This window comes from Cyanistes caeruleus, chromosome 15 (genome assembly GCF_971803275.1).
Source record: "Cyanistes caeruleus chromosome 15, bCyaCae1.hap1.1, whole genome shotgun sequence".
Classification (NCBI taxonomy): Eukaryota; Metazoa; Chordata; class Aves; order Passeriformes; family Paridae; genus Cyanistes; species Cyanistes caeruleus.
Genome location: NC_141715.1, coordinates 5,294,712 through 5,318,566, shown reverse-complemented (window position 1 = coordinate 5,318,566; position 23,855 = coordinate 5,294,712). Strand labels below are relative to the sequence as shown.

Below are 23,855 nucleotides of genomic sequence, written 5' to 3'. Positions count from 1 at the left end.
TAACCCCTGGCTTTCACCTGCTGCTCTTGAAGTTGTTCTGAGGCTTTCCTCAGGCTTGAAGCAGGAAATCTGTCAGGATTAAGTTTGCATTTTGGCTGGAAGAATCTGGAACAGCTTTTGATCTAAAAAATCCATCACTACTCCTTTTAATTCTCAATAATCTTTACTGTACTTGAAACTTTCTAAATTCATGATGCATGCTTTCCCCTATGATTTTTTTTTGCTGCATTTGAAACCTTGCTCCTAAAAATGACTTAAGACAGGTGCTGTGTTCACTAAGGCTTATGCACCCTTGTACTTTGCATAGAATTTACCTTTTCTAACAAGACAAAGACTTTAAGCTGTAAAATTGGTCAAAATACTACATATTCAAGACTACAAAATCCAGGATTGGTTTTGGCACTTTCTAGAATAGCACCATTCTAGAGAACTTATTTCTATACATCAAATTAAATACCAATTAATGGTGGTAGAAGACTTTATTTAAAGGAGAGAAAATGAACTCACAATGCTTTTAAGAACAATACTGGCCTAAGGGTCAGTTTGCTTACAGAAACCATTGATTTTCCTGAGGGCAGCTTCTCTTCCTCCTCTGTTGAAAGATTACACAGCTGCTCAAAACTTTCTCTTGCATGTAAACAGCAAGAGCTTTCATTAGCATAGTGTCCAACAAATGAAAAACTACAAAAATCCGTTATAACAGTTCAAGCCCACACTCTACTGCTTTTCAGTTTTCTAACAGTCTCCTTAAATAAGTATCAGTGGATCAGCACAAGTGGATGTGGATAAACCTGACATTTTGTACCAGTAACAGCCACAGCCATCAAAAGAATTCTTCACTTGCAGAAAGAGCAGCCTTAGTGTTAAGTAGCTGGAGGCAGCTCAAGGAAGACAGCTTGGTCTCCAAACATCATGTCAGGAAGCTCCTGCCAGCCTTTTTGTAAACAGCAGCACTACCCTGTTTCCTAAGGAGAGCCAGAGCCTCTTCCTGCAGCTCAGGAGGACACTGGGATCCAAGGTGAAGGAGCACGAGGCAGCACTCCAGCACGTCGGGGAATGGGAAGACCTGCAAAAAAAGGAACACAAAGTGATGTCTCTAGTTTATATTACAGTTGTTCAACATAATCAGGCAGCTCTCTAAAGACACTGCTTTGTACCATTCTCAGAACAGCCAGCCAGGAGTCAGATGCATTTTCTCTTCACATTTATGCAGGTTTGCCCCTTCTTGCCCAATCACCATGGTTATGTGTTTTCAAATCTGTGATGTGTACTTTCTACAGATCCTAATCTATAAAGGCCATTTTATAGCTTAAATTTTTTATTTCATTGTTTATAAATTTATTTTTTCATACATAAGTAGCAAGGGATTACTCTTAAAATGCATGGGATGATTCATACAGGGTATCTTACTGAATTCTCCCACACAGGAGCTTTAGCTATGCTTTCCAACTGCATGGGGAAAATTATACTCAAAAGAAAAATACCACCCTGATGCCATGTGTCAGTTCATTCTCAAAACTGCCACAGGATCACAAGGAACATCCCTGTTCCTTTCTGCATGAAAGGGATTCTGTGATGAGGCTGCCCTTACAGAATGACTTTTTCAGAACTGCAGTGGCTCTTCTGAAAATTTACCTTTAAATTGTCTGGGAATTCAGCTAGTTTCTGCTTCGCTTTCAGAAGCTGCTTTGTGAGCTCAGGGAGTGTAACCGGTTGCTTTGCTTCATCGTTGCTGTCAAGAGAAGAGATGGTGTAGTGAGTAACTGTTTTGTTAGGTGACTGTGTAGCCTCCTGGACAAGCACAGGAGAAAACTGCCATGTGTTTTATGCTCTAGCTCGTTCTTGCCGAAGTCCCAAACCAATGTTCAACCAAGAAACAACTCTAAGCTCATGCTTAGCCTTTTCATTATCCTCCCTTTTTCAAGCTGCCCTGTTTATTCACTGTAACAGCACCTCATGCATCACAAAACTATTCAGCTGCACTGAGTTTATGCACGTGGTGGCTCACCCCGGGGGAAATGCAAGATTTCTGAGCTGTATATTCAAATGTTCCTGGGTGATGAGATGGAGATTAAAGCCAGTCTAGGCAAAACCAAAAAATCTGCTGTACAAACACACAAAAAAAGCAACACTTTTCAATCCATTCATTCATGTGCTGAATCTTACCAATTCATCTGGTTGCTGTCAGAGCACGGTTTGTCTAATTCAGTCTGTGAACTCTGTTCCAAGTTGCTTCCCTGGGTGTTTCCATTTGTGTTTTCCTGGAGATTGTTCCTCTGCTGCTGATGCTGGCGGATCATTTCTGCTAAAGTCTCCTGGACCTCAGCTATGTCCCTCTGGGTGTTCTGCAAGGCAGCCATCTCTTCTGAAAGGAGTACTTGGCAACCCTTCAGTTTTGACTGTCTGTCTACCAAATCAACAGAGTCAGTTCTTGAGTCATTCTGTGTCTCACACTTAGGGACTTCAGTTGTACTGCAGAGGTTTTCACCCATCTCAGCTGCACTTTGAACCGTTTCCTCAGGGGATGGGTCACCTGAAATACAGCTCTCCTCAAGAGCTGTCTGCTCACTGGGACACAGCACAGGACCCAACACAGCCTTCTGCAGGCCAAGGGAGTCTCTGGGTGGGTTCCACCACAGGTCATAGAGCAGTCTGTAAGCCACAAAGCCCTCCAGACTCCTGCAGGCATCCATGCTCTGAGCGTTTGTGCTGTCCAGTTTGTCTCTCAGGTCATCACAGCCTAATAACGAGAAAAGGATTACAAATAGTTCATCAAACGTTCCAAAGACAACGAGCAGATCTGATAAATGAACCAGGAAATGCTGGAAACCCAAATCAGGGATTTACTCAGATGCTGGCAGAGCAGCACACAAACTATGAAAGCAAAAACATCTTTGGCATCTTTATGAACACAATACTCTGTTCTGACTAAAATGTTCTCATCAGCTACAGGAAATTCCTTGGTTCCAAGCTGCAAAACACAAGAGTCAAATAATCAAGAGCCATAAACTAAATGCACTGCATACTCTAAAAGAGAATGGGGGACAAGTTGGAGTATGTATTGCTATGAAATGAACACAACATTCTAATGTCCCCTGTCTCCCTAACCGAAGAGAATTCACTCCATTTCCTACATCACTCACACCAGGTGACACAGCTGAGCTTCCTTCCACAGTCAAGAATTTTCATTGCCCAGTGGCCTTTGCACTAGCCAAATTCCACAAGTTTCCACAGATATGGCTATGTCTTGCTACTTCCAAACATTATTTAGCCTAGGAACATTAATGGACACAGCTGTGCTGGCAGGAAAGAGCCCTGTCAGTGCCAGAAGAGACACAAGGAGAGACTTACCCTTTGGAAGGATGATAGTGCAAATCTCCTGCATCAGAGTGAAATTCCCAGCATCAAAACTGCGGGTCACAGCCCCAAGAATACTTTTCACTGCCTCATCCCACATACCCAAGTGACAGCTCAGGGCTGCAAGGGCCAGGTCATGGGAGATATGGAAAAGCACCTACAGGAAGCACCAGAGAGCACAGTTAATAGTTTTATTGCAAAGTGAGCTGATGACAACTGTGGAAGAGCCCAGAAGCACATGACTTGACCAAAAGCAATTTTAGTGAAAATGCAATTTACAGTCTCCTTCGTGCAGGAGACAAAGCATTTCTACATCACTTGGAGCTGTAAAATCAGCCACTGTGTTTGCCTGTGTCTCAGTAAACAGATGAGAAGTGGGAGCAGTGGCTGACTGTGGTCACAGAGAAGAGCAGCAGGAGCTCCAGTCTATGGACAGACCTTGCAAAGTATTTTGACAAGCAGCCCTACCACCCCTAACAGTCAAACACAAACCTGTGCATAAGTGCTGGGACTATTCAGCTCTGTCAATCACTCCCAGCCAGCACACCTCAGTGGCCCCAGTGCTGACCCCTAACACCCTATGTCAGCTCTTACCCTGCACAGAAACCAATGCAGAAACAAACTGGTGGCTACACAAAGCTGTCCCAGCTGCTGATCATCTCTCTCCTAGACTAAAACCCCATCCTGCAGCAGGATGCAGACATCAGTTCTCTGGGTATGGCTGCTGCAACACCACAGAGTGGCTGGGTTTACTGCCTATGCCCAAGTAAGGATTTGTGCCTGCACAGATCAAAATCCATTCACCTGCTTTGGGTGTGTGTTGATGGTTGAAGGAGGATGCTCAATCCTGCGAAGCTGCTCCTGTGCACATCTGGCTTGTTCAGTGGTGTCCATGCCCAGCACGTTCTGCCACACTTCTGTCACCATGTCAAAAAATGAGGCCTCTCTGTTCAGCTCCCAGCTGTGGTAACAGGGGGGCACGGGGCTCTTTCGCTCACAGGGGTTCCTTTCACTGAGGCACCTGCAGAGCACTTCATTCAGGCAGAAAACAAGTCTTTGTCCCTTTAACAAGGAGAAAAAAAAAAAAAAAAAGCACTGAGCTGTTGCAACAAGAAAAACAATCCCTTGCAGGTAGAGTGACTTAAGAGCATCATGCCTGGTAGCAGTTTCTTAGTGAGAGAATCTAAGGGAAGTCAGAAGGAAACCTCAGAGCAAGCCAAGGCAGCCACCTGCTTCTCAGTGCACAGTAAGATTTCAAATTTAAGCCTCCAGCAGCTGGACTTCCACTTGACTCCTTGATGTCTGACTTGTTCTTTTAATGTAAACAGCAAGTACTTCACTTCTTTCTTCTCATGATCAATATTACACTTAGAAAAAGAATCCCACTTTTCTCTACAACCTCTCACATAACAATCACAGTCTACACACCTCCCAACCAGGACCATTCCATAGGGTCATTCCAATACACTCCTAGACAAATATTTTGAGGCAAAACCAGCCCAAAGGACCACTTGTGGACAATTAGCATATGGGAAGTGGTGCCAAATTATGTCAGTCTGGAGAGAGACAACTGAAGAAGGTGGAAAGGAAAGAACCAGACTCACAAATAAAGTTTTATGCTGCTGAAGGACTTCCTGAGCTCCCACCCAGTTCCTGGATAACAGCAGGTCTTGGGCACATCTCAAAGACAAAGTTGCTGACAACTCCTCCTCCCCAGATACCAGAGCAAGCTCAGCAGCAGTTTTAAGAGATGTCACATCCCCCTTTTTTGACAACACTTTAACTGCATCATAGGGTGAGGAAGCTCCCAAATAACTGAAAAAGATAAAAGTAAATCAAGTTGATAGGTACTAAAATAGTTTTTAAATTGTATTGCAACACAGTAGCACAAATACGCAAATGAAGATGACCCTGGATTTTCCACAGGTTCTCAGAGCTCCCGTCACTTTTTCTTATCAAAGTTTACTACAGACATATAGACTAACAGACATTTCTTATCAAAGTTTACTATTGAACAATCTGATGCAAAGCCACAAAGGGCAAGTCACACAGCCTTAAAGTCAGGACTTAAATCTCTGGCGGTCTGCATACCACACATGGCTTGGTGAGCAATAAAGCTAAACAGATTCAGAAAATAAAGGTTATATTCAGCTGTTTGTCCCTACTGCATTTCTCTGGGTTTCAGAAATCCTCTCACAAGTGTGATACCCACAACAATGCCAGAACTGAAATCAGCATCAAGCAGAGGACACTACTCTGGCCAAAATATTTCAAGGGGTATTAGTAATTTTGGTAATCACAAAGTTAACACACTCCAGTTGGAGCAGGATAACCCAATGACCAGGATATTAGCCAAGACTTCAAGAAACTCAAGATGAAGTGCTGTATTGCATGCTTCCAATGGAAAGACTGGAAATCTCAAATCTTTTTGCAGACAGCCTAACCTTAGTCTTGCTAGACTAGTTTTCAGAAACTTCCAGTAATGTCTGTGGAAAGAGATGTCTCTACTGTAATATGGCATTTGGGCTTTCTGCTCTGAACTTCTCTCTGGAGCTTCTTTTCCCACCTACATTAGAAGAAGTTTAGTGAGACAAGCTCAGAATGCACCTTAGACAACCAATGACCAGACCAGTTAATAGATTTCAACTGATACAAAAGCAAGAACCTTCTTTGTTTCAGGCATGGAACCAATTCTGCCTTCTCCCCAGTAACACTCACCATTTGGCAGCCATGGAATAATGACCATCCTTCTCCAGCAGAGCTGCCCAGCTGGTGTAGAGATCCTTCAGAACTGGGTCTTCTGGACGTAGCCTGGCCTTAGCCATTACAATTGCTTCCCTAATGCACATAAGGGAAACCAGACAGAAAAGTTCATCAGTGTGCAAAGAATGAGCCAAAATGCTCGACCTACCCCGCCAAAAAACCCCAAGATAAAGTTCTAAACATAAATATACAGAAACCTGTAATAATTGTTCACTTTCAGGAGCTCAATAGCCTCATAGACTTTGTGGATGGACAGGAGATGGGAGGCAGCCTTCACATATTGCTCCTGAAAACACAGCTGCTTGGCAAAGGCTTCCACTGTCCAAACCCAGGCCTGGTACCCAACTGCAAAAGAGAAGGCAACACCATTGGAGGCAGTTTTATAACTGGAAGAATTCCTATGTGATACCATCACTGGTCTCCTCATTATTAGTACTTCTTCTCTGCCCCAGGTTAGTTTCTATTTCTTAACCACCCTAACACAAGTCAATGAAGTGGGGCAAAACTAGGACTTGTAAAGGCTGCGTATCATATCACAAAGAACCAATTCCTGAGTTTCTGCCCAGAACCTCCAGAATAAGGGGACCCTTGGCAGCCAATTCCACCAGTTTATGTGGAGCTAGAGCAAACTTACCCATGGGTGACATGGCTACGAGCTGGTCTGTCAGCTCCCCCCTCTCAGCAGCTGCCTGGAGGACACCCTTCATGTCTCCTTTCCACAGCATGAGCTGCTGGAAGAGCTCTGCGTGCCCATTCTCCAAGTGGTGCTTTCCTGTTGGAAGCAAACACACTTCCCATCAGCATGAGTACAACAGCATCATTTGTCACAGTAAAATAGCTTGGCAAAAGGGAAATCATTCAAGCTTAAGATAAAGCAGGTTTGCATCTGAAAGATGTAAAAACTATCACAGGGAAAAATATGTATATTCTTCTCACAGAGCTGCATCCTTAATCCTAGACTTAGATCCACAGTAAAGAAAACTCAAGTGTTTTTCCCAATTTGTTTTCTACTTGTATAGGACAGTTACAGTGGACATATTCTTTATGCCACTTACCTTCCATATCAATCATCTTGTGCAGAGAATCCCTGTCTGTGAACAGGCCCAGGTGGATGCAATCCTTGAGGTCAGGGGACACATCTTCATTATTATCTAAACCAGAGAAGAATGAATATTTAGGATTTAACATAGAACTGGGAACTGGAAGGTGCCAAGTCATTGTACCACTCAACTGTTGGCAAATATTTCTTTCTTCTACTTTCTTTCCTGTATAGAAGATTTAATAATTTGTTGGTCAACACTCAGATCTAAGTTTGATATCACACCAAGTCACACTCCTTGATAAAGGTGAGGATTTGAAAAAATAATGTCCTGTGGTTGAAGTCCCTGGAGACTTGATTTTGAGTACTTGGGAGCACCTACCCTCTAAGTATTTTAAATTTTATACTGATACCTTTAGTTTTCAGACATGCAGCCAGCCTCAAGCAATCCTGATACAATTCCTCTTTTGTTCTGTGATCCATTAATGTGCTGAAGGGCAGAATAGAACGAGGCTTCCTCTTCTTCAGAGAGGCATCAAGAGCTGAAAAATCAGACAAATTTTAGTCACTGTTGCTGCAGTTACAGCAGAACTCCTCAATTTATTTCAAAAGCATGCTTTTCTTTCTCTAGCACTAATTTGGTGTCACATTAGGAAGGGAATCTGCACCCAAACAAGCCCAGCATGAAGAACTGTGCCTTGACACAGGACTATTAAAAATCCCTGAAACATATACTAACTTGGTTTATCTTTAGGTGGATCCTTTTTCACAGGAGCAGCTTTCTGGGTCACAAAAGGCTTTGGCAAGCTGAACGAAGAATAATCACATGCAGATGAAGATGTATCCCTGGATACTGTGGAGTCAAGTGATTTAAAAAAAGGAAAAGCAATGAATGGGAATGCACACAGAATAATTCACCTATTCACATTCTGTTATGGTAATTTTGAAATAGACAGAAACCAAGCTTTACTTTGCCATAGAACTTAACAGCTTTTTAGGGAAAGGAAATATCAAGAAAACAGAGAACTGTCAGGAGGCTAAATGAGATGTCAAGAGACACCAATGAAGATCCACCAATATTATAAAGATATATCAGTGCTGATCAAAAATGACATTGTTTCAAGCCAAACACAGTAACTCTCTTCATGAGGCCAGAATCTTGTTATCTAAAGACAATTAGTCCCAAACTAGTTTAGAAAATTATAAAAGGCATTCCAGAGCCTTTTCACTTCAAGTGAACAATTTCAACAAAACCACACAATGAGAAAATCTGCATGAAAATTAAACTTGGTGATGCTGAGGGCTGAGCAGTCTGGGAAACACTGAACTAAGATGATTTGATTATTACCAGTCACAGAGACTTTATCAGCCAACTCTGCCTCCTGAAATTCTTTTTCTTCTTCGTGGTCTGACACTCCATTTTCCTCCAGCAGCATTTCCTTCATGCTGTCATCTCCATTCATGGCATCATTTGCATCCTGCTTGCCTGGACTCTTGCCTACAGGCTTTTTCTTCTTCTTGGCTTTGACTTTTGGCTGTATACTTCTTTTCTTCTCTAATTCTATACTCTTTTTGCCTGTAAAAGGTGTAAATTTTAGTGTATTTACTGCCCCTATCTCAGGATCAACACTTAATTTCCAAATAAGGATTTAAACCTAGACACAGTTTATTCCTGAAGAGGAAGAGGCAGATTTGGAATACAGCACAAAAACTTGCATCATTTCAACATTGCAAGTTTCCATTTCTCAGCTCCAACATCACCTCCAGGAAATATCTTCTGTTTGAATACACTCACCCTGAGGAGGCCGTGTGTGATCCTGCTTGGAGATGTGCCATTTATGAACAGAAAAATCATCTGCTCCTGTATAAACACAATCTGAATCCACTGGTGACCACTGGACACTCAGCAGGCGGCCCTGGTGCCCTCGGTAGTTGCAGAGTGGCTCTTCCTTCATCACATCCCACACCTTGGCAACAAGAAACAAATCAAATTACTCAGAAAGTCACTTCTTCACCTAATACCCTGTATTTTCTTGTGAATTGCACAGGTAGGAACTTCTCTTTTGGGATTTTGCAGGGGTATTTCAAACACCAACATGCAAATGGAGAAAATGCAGGCCTTCCTTTGTTTGCATCGATACAGCTGCACAACATCTTTCTTTTCTAAGGATCCAAAAGTGCTAATATGAAAACCTTATGACTGGACTTACAAATCAATTCACAAATCACAACATAATCTGCATATCAGGTATCCAGAACCAGCAAATGGTTACCAAAGGTAAACTTGCAGTATTTCAGTAATTTATCTCACGGTACTTCAATAATTATCTCACAAAAACAAGTTTTGTTCTTTGATCAGCTGTGGAATGGATGATTTGAAATACAATTCTGAGGTGCTTGGGACAATACCTGTGCAGTGCCATCATAGCAAGCAGACACCAATCTTCCCTCGTGGTGGGGGCTCCAAGAAAGACTTGTGATTTTAGCTGTGTGCCCAGCCAGAGTTCGAAAAGGCTCTGTTATCATCAAAGGATTTCCTGAAGAGTTCTCTGAAAGAAAAAAGAAAAATTATTGAGTATGGCCAGAAGGATGAAACAGAAATAAACAAACAAACAAAAAAAAAAAGATGCCAAGATTTGGAATATAATCTGCAAATTGTTACCTACAACATTCTTCAGATTATGCACATAAATGGTGGCATTGACGGAGCCTGAAGCTATCAAGTAACTCAGCTCTGGCTGGCTGCCGTGATCATGGTGCCAACGAATGGCATTGATCAGCTTGTGATGCTGCTGGATGGTGCAGAGCAGCTTCAAGTTTGGTGCCTGAAATATTTCAATTGAGCTGAAATGTAAGAACAACAGTGTAAGAATTTCAGTACTTGGTGTAAGTGGAAACTTCTTTGTTATCTGGCATGAGCAGAATTAAAGGACATGAATTAGAGCAACTGCATTTGTGCTTTTTGGATTCAACTCAAACCCTGGTTTCACTGATCAGCAAAAGTACATTTCAACCACGAGTGGATCCTTGAAACAGAATTTTATGTGATAATGAGGATCCTCCATGCCAAGAGCAGCTACAAGAAATAACAGCAGGGAATGCTGTATTATCATGATTCAAATACATCAGCAGTGAAAGAATGGAGACAAACCAGGGCAACAAAAAGTACTTTTGCTTCACCAGTGACTGCAGTCAAGATCAGCACAGACACCACCTTAACCCACAAGTGGGACATACCCATCCTCATTGCCAAGAGCCAGGAGTTTGCCATCTGGTTTCCAGCTGATCTCTGTACGTGCAGGCAGCTTGTGCTGCAGAAAGAAGACAATTATTGCCAAAAACTCTTAAATCTCTCTCACATACATTCAACAGAGCAAGGCTGGCAACTGGACAGAGCTGCAACTAGTCTGCATAATTAGAAGTCATAAAAGCATCCATTGCTTTTGCAACAGTGACATAAACCTGAGCAATTAAGACTGAAATAACTGATGCAAGTGCCAATGATTGTTTTTTATTGTTCTTTAGGACTGAGAAATATTTGGAAGTTTTTGTCTGGATGTTTCATATCCTTAAGACTCCTTGGAAAGCACCAGGCACTGCAAGCAAATTCTTTCACACTTCAAAAGAAACCAAAGTTTACTTTTAATTATCCCTATTCCTTTGAATCCAGACAAAAGCTACTTAAAATTTACAACTTAGATACATTACATTACATTTACAACTTAGATACATTACATTAGATACATTAATATGACCATTTCAATGCCTCTGACATTATTCTCTTAATCCCCAGAAAGTCTTAACTCAGGAAGAAGCCAAAACCCAGCTGACTCAAACCAGTACCCCTGGACTGACTCCAGCTGACTTTTAAGAATTGAAGATCCAACCCACTTCACTTATTTTATACTTTCAATTCAGAAATGACTGATCACACTTGAGATCTTCAGTGATCACCAACCACTCTGCACTGGTTTCAGTATAAATGGAAACAGCCTCCTGCAAAATCATGATTGTTTTTAATGAAAAATTTTTTTAAAAAAGTTGATGGTTCAAGCAAGGGAACTAAAGGAATTGAGGTAAATAACTCATGCATGCTCACCATGTGCTCTAATATGCTTTGAAACTGGAAATTTTTTATTTTAGACAGCCACACACAGTTTTAAACCTAAACTCTATCCCCCCTTTACCTTTCCCAAGTAAATCACAGTGCAGAAAATTAAGCAACTGATGCCAGAAAAATATATGCCACGTTGACACTGAGAGAAAAAAAATACCAACCATCCTCTTCAGACACAAACATAAATTCTTTAAATAGTCTGAGTCAGTTAGTGTCACTGAAGTTCACCTGTGGAGACTGAGGAGTTCAAGTTTTTCCTTACAGATACATCAAAAAGGCAAAATCAGAAACTTACAATTATAAGACTATGGAAACTCTGGTGTGGTTACTATGAATTCATAAAACTCCCTCAAATTCATACTCACTTTGATTGAATTGGTGTCTCTGATGACTTTGTTGATGTCATTTGCTTCTCCATTAAGCTTCCAGGGATTGTGTTGGAAAACAATTCCTTCTCCAGCACAACTATATAAAGTTACAGAGGGCTGTTCACTTTCTTCTCCTATCCAACAGAGAAAAAGAGCTAATTACACTCTGTTCTTCATCAGTCTTCACAGAACTAATCTCTCCCACTATAAATCAAAGCATTATTTCAAAAGGCAATACACATCCTTCAATTGCCTGTGGTCCAGCAGCAGGAAATTCTCACGGCACAACCCTATAAAAGGAGCTTTCATTTCTACCAACAGATTTCTCATAGCACAATCACTGCAAACAGTAAAATTCCCTTTAAATATTAGTCCTTAAAAGAAAAAAATCCAAGTTGTGTAAGGAGGATTAAGTTCAAATGGCAGAAGCTCTGGAACCCTGTGAAGTTCCTGGTCTGTAGCACCATGAAGCAAGTCCAGAGGTGTGGGGCTCTACTCAAACCTATTTCCTGAACCAGAATTCACAAACTACAAGAGCTTGGACCCTTGCAAAACTGTTAACAGCTCCTCAAGCAGAGCACATTCTTAGCTGCTCCAAAGGATTGCCACCAAGCAAATGGGGCTCTCCTTCTCCTAAGAAGGGAGGGAACAGCAGCTTCATGGAATCTGTGTGCTCTGCATGGACATTTTACTTTGTCACAAGGTGTTGGAAGACTCACCAGTAATCAGAGGAGGAGTTGCAGGACCCCAGGCTAACGTGTACACTGTCTTCTTGTGGTAGGTGCTGGAGATCTGAGGTGCCTTATTCTTAGCACTGGGCAGGAAGATAAGGAAGCAGGGGCAGTCAGATTTCAGCAAATGGAAATTAAAAGAAGATGAAATCAAAGCAACATCCTAAAGCCATGGCTCAACCAAGCTTTCTTTGCCATCTGCTGTAGGATATTACTACAACTGTAACATAATTGTCCTGGTGACCTTCCCCTCCTTGCTGATCCTCCTTCCATGAGAATGTCTTTCTGGGTGAAGTCTTCCTGAACTGATGTCTTTACCACAGGTGATCTCTGGTTATGCAATTTTAAGTTTACCTTAAAGCAGGTTCACCTTAGAAGCTCACAGATACAACAGATATGAAAAAATGTGCTGAAAATCCAACTGTTTGACTAATTTTAATTTAATCTCACTCATCTAACAGCAAAGGTATCCCTCAGAAAAGACCACATGACCTCTGAGTGGTAACACACCAGCAGGATCTGACACTAATGAATTTGAAAGTTACTTTTGTACCTGCTGGACAAGGTGTCAAATATGCCAACTTTTCCATCATCTGTTCCAAAAGCCAAGGAGCCTTCCCTGGTTGGATGCCAGGATAACTGCAAGAAAAATATAAAGTGACACAAAATGACCTAAGTTACAAACACTTTATTGCTAAATAATAAAAGGAAAATGCTGAAACTGATGAGCAAGGACCTGATACCCACCCTTCCAACCACAGCCACTTGATTTGATCTGCTCTGAGTGTCAAAGGCTTTTCCCCTTACAGTTATGATGGGATAAGATGCAAGTGACTAAAATCATTAAAATGCTATTTGATAGCTACATTACAAAAAAAAATAGCTGCCAGCTATTTTACCAGGCAGTAGCTTTTGATCAATCTGTGGTTAAACCCCAACTGAACACAACTGTGTTGGTTGTATCAGTTTTCTGTATCTGTCGAACTTCCCTGGAGAGCAAGGGCAACCATGGACGAAGCAAGGACAAATCATGAAGAAGGATAAAAGTGAAAAAGTAACATAACAGCCAGCTGGACTTCAGCTTATTTCCACTAAATGCAAGCTTCTAGGATTGTAAATAGGTCTAAAAACTTGCTTCCAGATTCTAAAATGTATTGTATACAGAAAGAATTGAGTATAAAATAAACAACTTGGCTTTATTTCATTTTAGTTGGGACAAACCTTCAGAGTGAAAGAGAGAGAAAAACATACTTGAAAAAAACAGAGTGAAAAGAGATGGGTGAGGGAAAAAAGGAATCCAAAGCACACTTACTGCTGTAACCTTGGACTTTATACTTTGCCAGAAGGTTTTAACATCATAAATGTTGTTCATGGACAAAGTATTCCACACTCGGATCATGCTGTCCCCAACCCCGATGGCGAGGCAGCCAGTGTCCACAGGGGAGAAGGCAAGGCTGTAGACAAATCCTCCAAGGGAGGGCATGGTCCAGCTGCAATCCAGAGTTGACAGATCCCAGCATTTCACCTGAAGAATATTTAAGGAACAAGGAATGGTTAAATACAGAGTGACAAGTAAGACAAGAAAAAAACAAAGTAGAAGTGAAATGAAGAATCAAAGGGTCAAATTCAAGGCTTGACAGGATGTGATCTGAACCCAGAGGATTCCATGTCACAGACAGGGCTGCAGTAGCTGCAAGACTGGAATGGACACAATGAATATATTTTACTAAATTTCTCTTCCAATTTCAAACAGGAAACACTCTGCCACCTATAAAAGGCCAAGGATTGAAAAGAAAACCCAATTAAAAAACAGATGCAATAGTTTGTACAATTAAATGATTTTAAGAAGGTAAACCAGGCCTTTTAAAACTGTTAGAGGAAAAGAAGTGGAAAACATCTTTCAATAAATGCTTACTATTCAAGTCCAGAATGTCATAAGCATTCACCCCACCACGGTAAGAGGTTGAGCTCATAAATAACAGAAACATACTCAACCTGTGCTCAGAACAAATGTTAGGAAGTGATGTTATAAAATGCTAAAATAAACCCACTGCAAGAGAAAAACTGTGGCCACTCAGTCAAACTGCATTGTAAAGGCATTCCTATGCTAATATTTAAATGGTTCTTACATCTCTGTCCATTGAAATGGAAAAAAGGAGCTCTCTGTCTTGGTTCTTCACAGAGCTGAGATTGAACACAATTCTGGAGTGGTTTTGTCCTTCTGAAGATCCCAGAAGAGTCCACTTGCGTTTCCCAGGCTGGGTCAAATTCCAAAGGAGCAGTTCTCCTCTGCAAAATTGGAATGTATTTAAATTTTTCAATTCAGAAGAACAGAGGCTCTATACAGACCATATCACAAATAAGCTGCAAGTCATGAGTAACAGAGTTCTTCAGACATCCAATGCCTGTACAAAGCTACACATACAAACACCATCAGAAAACCGACCATTTTTCCCAGCAAATGGGCAAACCCACAATTAGTGCTATTAGCAGTCAACATCCAGTAGATTACAAGACAAATTATAGGACAAACAGTAATTTTCTCAACACCTGAACTGTAACTCTTGGCCCGTTTTCTCCTGTTACACTGGAAAGCAAGGGAGAAGGGGGTGTGTTTTCTCCTCAGCACTTCCTCCAGTAGGAACAAATGAATCTGCAGCTGCTGCTGAGTGCCCCACTTACCCAAAGCCACTGGACACAATCTCTGTGGGCCGGGCAGCAGGCCAGTGCACAGTCAGCCAGATGCGCTCCTTGACCGCCGGATCCACGGCTCCACCTCTTCTCTTGGTGGGTGGCAGCCTCAGAGTCATCACACCTGTGGAACCAGGAGGCATCACTGGACCTCACACATGGAAATTCTCAAACAGATAGAGGAGTCCTGTGGATCTGCAGCTTTAATGACATTCCCCATGCTTTCAGCACCCAAAGGCTGCAGTTCAACAGCTATTCCACACCTTGTGAGTGTTTATCTCTTACTTACTCCTGCCTCTGGTACAGCTCCATATTCGTATGGTTTGATCCTTGCTTCCAGAGGCCAAGTAACAACCTTTCTTCGTGGCTGTGTCCTGTATCAGCTCCCCATTTGGAATCTTGCCTTCCTCTGAAGGAGCTGCTGAATACCATAGAAGTCATGTTATTATGCTTTAAAATTCAAAGCTTCATAAAAAAGCTGAAAATTATATTGATTTGTATCAGAACATACTTTATTGAACTTATCAGTTGCTTAGCTAGTTACTAACCTTCTGTAAAAAGTTCAGTCCTCTAGAAGGACATTTACATGAACTAAAAATTACTCCACAAACTGTTAATCATGTCTACATACCCTGGAGCTCATCCTGCCAAGCAGGTAACCTTTCTTCCCCAGGCACAGGGCACCAGGCCAGACAATGGATTTCATCCTCATGGCCTCTCAGCCGGTGCACAACTTCTCTCTTCCTGCTGATATCAATTATCACCACCATGCCATCCTTGTAGCTGAAAGCAGAGTTTTAAATTAATGAAAAGATTATTGGATGCTTGTGGAATAATATCCAAGGTGATTTACAGGGTCACTATCACCCTATTACAGAGAAGCCAGCCTGGACCATTACACTTCTACAGATTTCTTTGCCTTTGCAGGTTTACCAAATCTAAATGTTATTTCAAATTTGTTTTACTCCAAAAACGAAAAGAACAGCCACCAAGACCTCTTAAAATTTAACTTTCAACCGTGTAGCAAAACCTCACAATTAAATTCTTGCAGAAGAAGAGTGACAAACAAACCATAAGGAATATTAATTAGTGAGCATTTACCCAATGGCCACCAGATTTTCATGATGAGGAGAACAGGTGAGGCAGAAAACCGTTCGGGGCTCTGGGAAGAACTGCTGGCTGTCACTTCTGTTGTGCCAGTAACAAACAATGACACCTTTCTCATCACCAGACACAATCAGATCTTTCACAAGAGGTGACCAGTGCAATGCTGAGATCGCGTTCTGCAGGAAGAACAGCATTGGAACCATTTAAAGCTATTTTACTGCAATCTAACAGAGAATATCAGGCAGGAAATAATCTGTGAGCACTGCCCAGCATCAGTCTGGTTTGTCCCTGAGGGTCTCAGTGCTTCCAGGCTTTAGAGGATGGATGTAGGAGCTGATAGGAACTCCTAAGCCACAGTAACTCTCCAAATATAAATCTAGTCTGTCCTGTGGGCCACAGCAACTTGCTGAGATCATTTTAGGCGAGCTGGATTAAGTGGCAGTGAGTCCAAACCACGAGCACGCTGCTCCACTGCGGCTTTGCTGGCGAGCAGCAGCTAATTACAGCACACGGAACAGCGCCGCAGGCTACGAACAAAGAGCCGGCCAGGAGCGCCCAACGAGTTTAATTCCACCGGCTTTGAAATTCACTTTTGGGCAAAGCAGCCTGAGCGTGCTTTGTGTGCGAGCCCTAAATCACCGCGGGGCAGCCCGCGTGTCCCGGTGCCCCCTGGCCGTGTGGCCGGCTCCCACCTGGTGCAGGCTGTACTCCAGCACCGGCGACAGAGTCCCGCTGTCCCAGATTTTGATGCTTCCATCGTCCGAGCTGCTGGCGCAGAGGCTGCCCTGCCCCGGGCAGTGGCAAAAGGCGAACCCCGAGATCCTGTCCGTGTGCCCGATCAGCTCCCCTGCCGCGACAGCGAGAAATCCTCACGGGGAGCCTTCCGAAACCTCCGGCATCCCAAAACCCCCACCTCCCACGTGCCCTCCCTGGGCTCCCGGTGGCGGGGAGGCCTCGCGTTCCCCCGCGCAGCGCGGGGCCGGGGAAGCTCTTGTGACGGTACCGTAAAACGCGGGCGCGGCGGCGGCCACATCCAGCAGGCAGACGCGGTGTCTCGCCGCGAAGCCGAAGAGGCGGCCGTCGCTGCTGGCGTCGCTGCAGCGGCTGCTGTACCAGTTGGGGGAGGCGGGCAGCGCCCGCACCCCCATCCCCGGGCCCGTCTCCGCCGCCATCGCCCCGGCTCCCTCCGCGCCGCCCCACGCGCCCCGGGCCCTGCCGCCGAGCGACGCGCACGCCGCCGCAAACTGTCGCAAACCTCTCCCTTTCCCGTGCGCCCGCCTAGGGCGATGCCGCAAAGCGGGGCCGGGAAGATGGCTGCGCGCTGGGCGCTGGGCGCGGGTGAGGCTGAGGGGACGCGGCGCTGGTTTGGGAAGTTCAGCTTGAGAGGAGGCCACCGGGATGGAGAAGTTCTCGTATGAGGAAAGGCTAGGAGAATTGGGATTGTTCAGCCTGGAGAACACAGGTTTCGGGGTGACCAAGTTGCAGCCTTCCAATGTCTGAAGGGAGCGTCTAGGAATGATGGAGCGAGAGTATTTACAAGCGCCTGGAGTGACAGGATAAGGGGGAGAGCTTCAAACTGGCAGCGAGTAGGTTTAGATTAGGTATTTTGAAAACATAATATGAAACGTATTATGAAAACACCTGTGAGGGTGGTGAGGCCCTGGTGCCCAGAGAAGCTGTGGCTGCCCCTGGATCCCTGGAAGTGTCCAAGACCAGGCTGGATGGGGCTTGGAGCAACCTGGTCTAGTGGAGGGTGTGCAGGGGTGACTGGACCAACCTAGGTGACTAGGGCTTGGACTGGATGGTCTTCAAGGTCGTTTCCAACCCAAACCATTCTGTGATTTTGTGATTCTGCTCGTGCCTTGCTCACTTTACCTTCCCTTCAGGTGCCGCCTGGGCGCGGGGTCTCCTCAGCTGGGCACGGCCAGAGAGGTGAGTGTGGCTTTGTCACCCATGTCCTGGTGCCCTGGGCATTGGGACAGGCACTGCCCTACTGGGGTACCTGGGGCTGGGGCTGGGGCCATCTCATCCAGCCCTGCAGCTGTGGGGAACATGTCACTCTCTGCCCCTGTGGTGTCTTTCTGTGCATTCAGAACTTGTGCCATGATGGAAGTGTCTCTCTCCTCCTTTCTCTCTGTTGGACATCCATATTTTCTCTGACTGCATAGTTCAGGTTACAGTAATGTGGTATCTGTGCTGTCCCCAGTCACCGCTTTCCTTAGCTGCTCCAGTTTCCCCTCATTCTGGAGGAGTCCCGTAGTTGTGCTGTAGGAGTAGTTGTGCTATAGGAGCACTGGTACTGCCAGCTGTAATCCTGCAAATATCTGAATATTCCATGACATTGAAATGCATGTGTTATGCTAATCTCTGCTCATAGGATGTGAACAGTGGTGTACAATGCCCTTTTGAAACTGATCAGCATGCTCTGTTCGCCTGGCATCTTTAAGATGCTTTGCACGGGTTGGCCACACACACAAAGATGTTCAAGGCTCAGTAAAACTCAGTATTTGGTCTTAAATTCATCTGTTTCTTGTAGTCTCAAGTGGCTGCCCACTACTGCTTTATCCAGGCAGCAGGGGGCAAAATGTAGCTTGGTTTCTCAGAATCTGAGGTGAGCAAACTGCCTGAAAACTAATTTTATTACTATTGACTGTCTGATTTTTGTATTGACTTGATTGTGTTTGTGAAGTAGTTTAGAACACTTCTCTTTTCAAATTTCACAGTGTTTATAAACCTCTAATGCTCTGAGATACTTATCCCCTTGAAAAACTAGAAATTTTCACTGCTAAATATGTTGTTGGTAAAAGTCAAATAAGTATAGAAAGTACCTTGGGAGAGGTACAAATGGTTTGTGTGAGTCCTGAACCCCACAGGAACATCAGAAGAGGGGTGACTGTTACATTGTGTGACAATCTGAGGACACTTAATGTGGAATCTCCTACCAATATTCATGGTTTGCTTTAAGAAGCTTGAGTCTTCTCGCTGAATTAAAAAGCCCTTTCAGCATAAACTATAAATGACTTTAATAGTTTGGTTTTTTGAGTACACAAATGTGCTGGATCTCTTTTTCAAGACAGCAAGTTCACAATTTTCCAGATAAACTGGGCAAGGAGAAAGAACTCTTGTGCTCAGTAGCTGAGGCTGTGGTCTTGTCTTGCAGGTGGCTGGCATCTGGTAGCCTTTTTCCTCTCTCATGTATCCACACAAGCACATCTCTGCAGAAAGTTGGGAAGTGGGAGAAGAAGAACAGGATTGTTTACCCTCCCCAGCTGCCTGGAGAGCCTCGCAGACCAGCTGTAAGGGTGCACCTGTGAATGTCCTTACCTGAGAACGTTCAGCAATTTCTGAACAGATTTCTGTCACTGTCTGCACAGGATGACTGCACAAGGCACTAGTTTGAAAGCTTGTTTGCTCATTATTTAGGAATTTATTCAGTTTGGCTGTGTTGTAGAAGTTAATATCACTTGAAATGTTTCCCATCTCTAAATTATATTGGAGCCTCAAGTTACCTGGAGCTGATCACCTACTCAATGTGTGATTCAAGATGTAAGGGGTCTAACTGTTTGTAGAAGTTTCTGAACTACAAGGAGGTAGAATTTTTACTGTCAAGAGCTGATATTCTGGAATTCCATTGTTATAATTTTTCTTCATTGGAAATAAATGTGTTCTGGCTTCTGTTAGACACACTGCTCAGTACAGTAAAAGTATTTACATTTCAAAGGAAAAGGGATTTTGTGGGCCATGAGCATTTACTGTTTGTTCCTGTGAACATTATGGCCTAGGACAGAAATCCCTGCTGTGGACTGTGCTGACGCAGGGTGTGTGAAAATGCACAGGTTAATTTATTAAATCAGTGTTTTACCTGTTTATCAAGAGTGCCATCTCTTTCAAATGTATATTGATGTTAGATTCTACCAGCTGGTGCTGGCCCCTGTTAGCAATAATGTTAAATGGGTCTGTGGAGGCAGCTCTTCATGCCAATCAAACTTGAAACCCTCTTCACTTCTGGAGGGCTAATTAAGTTCATTCTGGTAATATTGTTTATTTGCTGGCCCAGTAAGTTGAGTTGACAGCAGAGTATTTATTCAGCCTTTATTTTTAAGGCTGAATGGGCATGTCAATCGTTGCTTCTAAAGGTAGACAGGATGAGAGGAAAAGATGGTGATAAACCTTCTGATTATCCTTTTCAGGGACTTCTGCTTATAAACTAAGTGTCATAAGATTGTATTAAAATTTCCTGTGTGCCAGCAACTTTTTCTAGGGCTTTCAGTTTCAAACGTCAAAGCTGTGCCTGATGTGCTGTTCACATAATAAGCAGAGCCATTCTTATTCCTAGTAGGGACATAGATTGTGGAGTAGGCATGGATTCATTCCTGTTTTCACAGCAAAATTACTCATCCTTTAACTTTTTTTTTTTTTGCCCCTAGGAAGTATATCACTGTCGGAGGGAAATAAAATACAGCAAAGATAAGATGTGGTATCTGGCAAAACTGGTAAGCAAAGAGTTCTTTGTACTGTGCTTGAGAGAATGCAAAATTTAAATGGTGTATTTGTCTCAACAGCCTCATTCAATCACAGTTTAATCAGCATCTTTATAGCAGAGTCCTGGGGATGAGCATGGATCTGGATAGGGAATGGCTGTTTGTAGTTTGGTTTAGCTATAAGGTATTGCATTGAAGAAATGGTAATTAAGGAAACTAGAGTATTTTTGTTTTTATAATAGCAGTATAATTTAAGCAATGTCTTCTGAATAAGAGAAAGGAAATATTTGTAAATGCAGAAGTTAATTTTAACACTTTGATTGCAGATAAAAGGAATGTCCATTGATCAGGCTCTTGCTCAGTTGGAATTCAATGACAAAAAGGGAGCAAAGGTGATCAGAGAGGTAAATAGCAATATTCTTTAACACTCCTTGTTTCCAGAAAAAATTAAAATCAATTCTTCTCACCAGAAGTTTGGAGATGTTTCTACTTCTGTGGGTTTTTGTGTTTCAAGTAAGACTGTTGGGAGCATGTTCTAAGTACATGTTTTTGTTGCAGTCATGTAAGGTTGTGACTTATGAATATGTTTGGGTCACTTGTTCTGGCTGTTCTTACTTGTCATAGTGATAAATTCCATGTAGGTGAACTCTCTAGCAGTGCTTGGTGTTAAGTTCATGGTAAAAGTGCAGAATCCTGGTCACTAATTGTGTGCTTTGGCTCTTAAACTGTAAGAGATGAAGGATATTATTAAGGAGAGGACTAAGTTCTGTAAAGGCACAAAAGCTTTGAATACACTGTAGTTGTTTGGATTCTCAAATTACTCATTTTCTTGTCTGAAGCATTGATTTCTGGTATAATTATGTCAAAGAAATGTCCTGTATTAGCTGAAAGTATTGATTGGACCAGGTCCATTTTTCCCACCTTGGAATTTATTTCTAGTTGCATGTCTAGTTACACAAAAGTCCATGGATGGAAAGCTGACAAATGCTGGTAGAAACCATCTTTTCCACTCCCTTTCCTCCCCAAAAATGTCCTGAGCCTTTTTCATTTTATGCAAGGAACATCCTTATGTAAAAGATGCTTGTCTTTTAACAGTTTTTATCTCTATAAAATACTTTTTCTATAACTGATTTAAACTTGCAATTTCTTTCATGTTATCTAGAGATAAGAAATAGCATTGCTTAAATTCCTCCTCAGTATTTCCATTTCTTTTCCTTTTGTTACAGGTTCTGTTAGAAGCACAGGAAATCGCTGTAAAAAAGCACAATGTGGAATTCAAATCAAATTTACACATAGGTACATGTTTTAAATTTAGTGCATTAGAAAAATGTCATCTATCTATCTACTCTATCCTATCTATGAAATGTGTTATATTTAATAAGATTTTGATGCTTGAAATCATCATAAGTGAATAGAGGACAGTTTCTGCTAAACTTAACTTTACCAAAACATGGTAGCAGCATTTTTAAGATGGATGTAGCCATCTGAGAGTGGAATTTCTGCTCCTTATTGAATAGAAGGTCCTGAAGCGGAAGATGCTAGATACAAATATGAAAGATTGGACAACAAGAAGCAAACCCTTTCTTTTTTTGTTTTTAATGTTGCCAGTCAGAGATGGTGGAGGCTTTGTGGCTGGTACAACTTGATTTGCAGGATCAAAATTAAACTTCCATCAGACACAGTATAAAAGTAAATGGGTAATGACAGTAAACTTCTTAATAAAAAGACTTGTTGGTAGATGATTTGCAAGATAAGCTTGTAATAACTAAATTGCTTTTTAGCCTAGAAAAATGTTAGGTAAATGTTTACCCTTAGGTGTTTCGAGGCCCAAAGGAAAAAATTCCCATTTTGTCTAATACAGGAGAAATTTTACTAAACTGACCTCATAAGCTTAAAGTCATCTGGACTGTAGAGAGATTTAATTAGAATTCTTTGGAGCCTTCCAGGCCTCTGCCACAAGAAGGCTCAGCTGTAGTGCAGGACTGGATGTGCAGATAATGAAAATACCTGTGATGAATGCAATAAAGGGAGAAAGGAGGGAGAATGAAGTCGGTAAAACTACAGGAATTCATGAGACAAACTACTGAAAGGCGGTGAAACAAATGCCACCTTCAGAAGAGCTGTATAATCTAGTAAGTGCTCAGTGTGATTTGTCCTTCACCACATATTTATCTTCATGTGCCTGCTTTCTAAATTCACCTTTTTGGTACTCCTGAGGAGCGTTAATGCAGCTCACGAGTTCCTCTGTAGCAGGGATCTGCTAAATGTAACAGAAGAAAGATGGAGGGGAGAATCCCGAGTAGAATTAACTTTCTAGAAGCAGCCATGAAAAATACCCTGGCAAGACAGGTGTTTTATTGCAGCTGCAGCAGTTTGTTCTTGACTGAATAATCTTCTCTGCCCTCTCCTTTTTCCTTCAGCGGAGTCGCAGACGGGCAGGGGCCGTTACGTGAAGCGGATACGGTACCACGGCAAGGGCATGTTTGGCATGATGAAAATCAGCAGGTGCCACTACTTTGTGAAGCTGGTGGAAGGTCCTCCTCCTCCCCCTGAGCCACCAAGGACTGGCTTTGACCAAGCAAAGGAATATGTGCAGCAGCTGCGAAACAGAACCCTTGTTCACACACTTTAGAGGCTGTATAGGTGTCTCTTGTTAGGCAATGTAACTATATAAAGGAATAATTAAAGCCATGGTTTAGTTATATCTTTGGTGCTGCTGGAGCTGGATGATGTGAGAAAAATCATGGGTTTTTTTTATTTGTCAAATCACAGGTATGGAAAAATCTTGGAGCAGCAGGATGTTACCTTTTCTGAGTTGCTTGGACCACAGCATTTAAACTCAACCCTGGACTGTCAAATCTAGAAGATATGGTATAGCTGATAGAAAGCTTGGTGTCTCTATTAGGTATGGTGGGCTATTTATTATAAGACAGTTCTTGACAGTCATGTTGCAAGATCAAGCCTCAAACTAAAATTTGACATTTTAAAGTAGTTACAACATTGGAAAAAACAAGTAACAGTGGACAAAACCAAGTAACAATAATATTTCAGAATATCAGACATCAATTTTTGGTTTATTTGGGCTGTAACAGCCTTTGTTGTGTGTCTTGGGCATTGTGTCTGGGAGTGGGAAATAAAAAAACCCTTGGAAGTTCAGGCTTTGGCAGTCAGTAGGTGGCAATATTTAGTTTGTCAGAGAGG

General features: G+C 42.5%; 2 protein-coding genes across 3 annotated transcripts; one reads left to right on the top strand and one right to left on the bottom strand.

Annotated features, from left to right (window-relative positions):
- Positions 1-460: 460 nt before the first annotated feature.
- Positions 461-17,413, bottom strand: GEMIN5 (gem nuclear organelle associated protein 5). Of its 2 annotated transcripts, none has more exons than XM_086852008.1 (28): positions 17,177-17,413; positions 16,866-17,020; positions 16,168-16,349; positions 15,698-15,849; positions 15,356-15,484; positions 15,058-15,190; positions 14,505-14,664; positions 13,688-13,900; positions 12,929-13,014; positions 12,364-12,458; positions 11,642-11,778; positions 10,397-10,470; positions 9,822-10,003; positions 9,569-9,708; positions 8,955-9,126; positions 8,508-8,735; positions 7,899-8,012; positions 7,573-7,701; positions 7,176-7,271; positions 6,755-6,892; positions 6,318-6,465; positions 6,076-6,195; positions 4,962-5,172; positions 4,162-4,419; positions 3,352-3,514; positions 2,167-2,740; positions 1,636-1,732; positions 461-1,066 (listed from the first exon to the last, which is right to left on the bottom strand). In XM_086852008.1, the coding sequence occupies exons 1-28, from the start codon at positions 17,343-17,345 to the stop codon at positions 911-913; spliced, it is 4,611 nt and encodes a 1,536-aa protein (XP_086708134.1). In that variant the 5' UTR covers positions 17,346-17,413; the 3' UTR covers positions 461-910. The 2 variants fall into 2 exon arrangements, with proteins under 2 accessions (XP_086708134.1, XP_086708135.1); XM_086852009.1 differs by having other exon boundaries at positions 15,356-15,487; positions 17,177-17,407.
- A 29-nt stretch (positions 17,414-17,442) lies between these two features.
- MRPL22 (mitochondrial ribosomal protein L22) lies at positions 17,443-23,358 on the top strand. Its single transcript, XM_023935895.2, has 7 exons — positions 17,443-17,511; positions 18,060-18,105; positions 19,334-19,469; positions 20,601-20,666; positions 20,981-21,058; positions 21,881-21,950; positions 23,075-23,358. Exons 1-7 carry the CDS (start codon positions 17,460-17,462, stop codon positions 23,284-23,286), a joined length of 660 nt encoding a protein of 219 aa, XP_023791663.2. The 5' UTR covers positions 17,443-17,459; the 3' UTR covers positions 23,287-23,358.
- The last annotated feature ends 497 nt before the right edge of the window (positions 23,359-23,855 follow it).

Bases quoted from the DNA above. Each gene is read 5' to 3' on its own strand.
- GEMIN5 (XM_086852009.1), bottom strand. From the start codon at position 17,345: ATGGCGGCGGAGACGGGCCCGGGGATGGGGGTGCGGGCGCTGCCCGCC. The intron at 16,350-16,865 runs GTGGGAGCCGGC...TTCTTCCTGCAG, and splicing joins TGGAGTACAGCCTGCACCAG to AACGCGATCTCAGCATTGCA. The intron at 15,488-15,697 runs GTATGTAGACAT...TATGGTATTCAG, and splicing joins TTGGCAGGATGAGCTCCAGG to CAGCTCCTTCAGAGGAAGGC.
- MRPL22 (XM_023935895.2), top strand. From the start codon at position 17,460: ATGCCGCAAAGCGGGGCCGGGAAGATGGCTGCGCGCTGGGCGCTGGGC. The intron at 18,106-19,333 runs GTGAGTGTGGCT...CTTGTCTTGCAG, and splicing joins AGCTGGGCACGGCCAGAGAG to GTGGCTGGCATCTGGTAGCC. The intron at 21,059-21,880 runs GTAAATAGCAAT...CTTTTGTTACAG, and splicing joins GAGCAAAGGTGATCAGAGAG to GTTCTGTTAGAAGCACAGGA.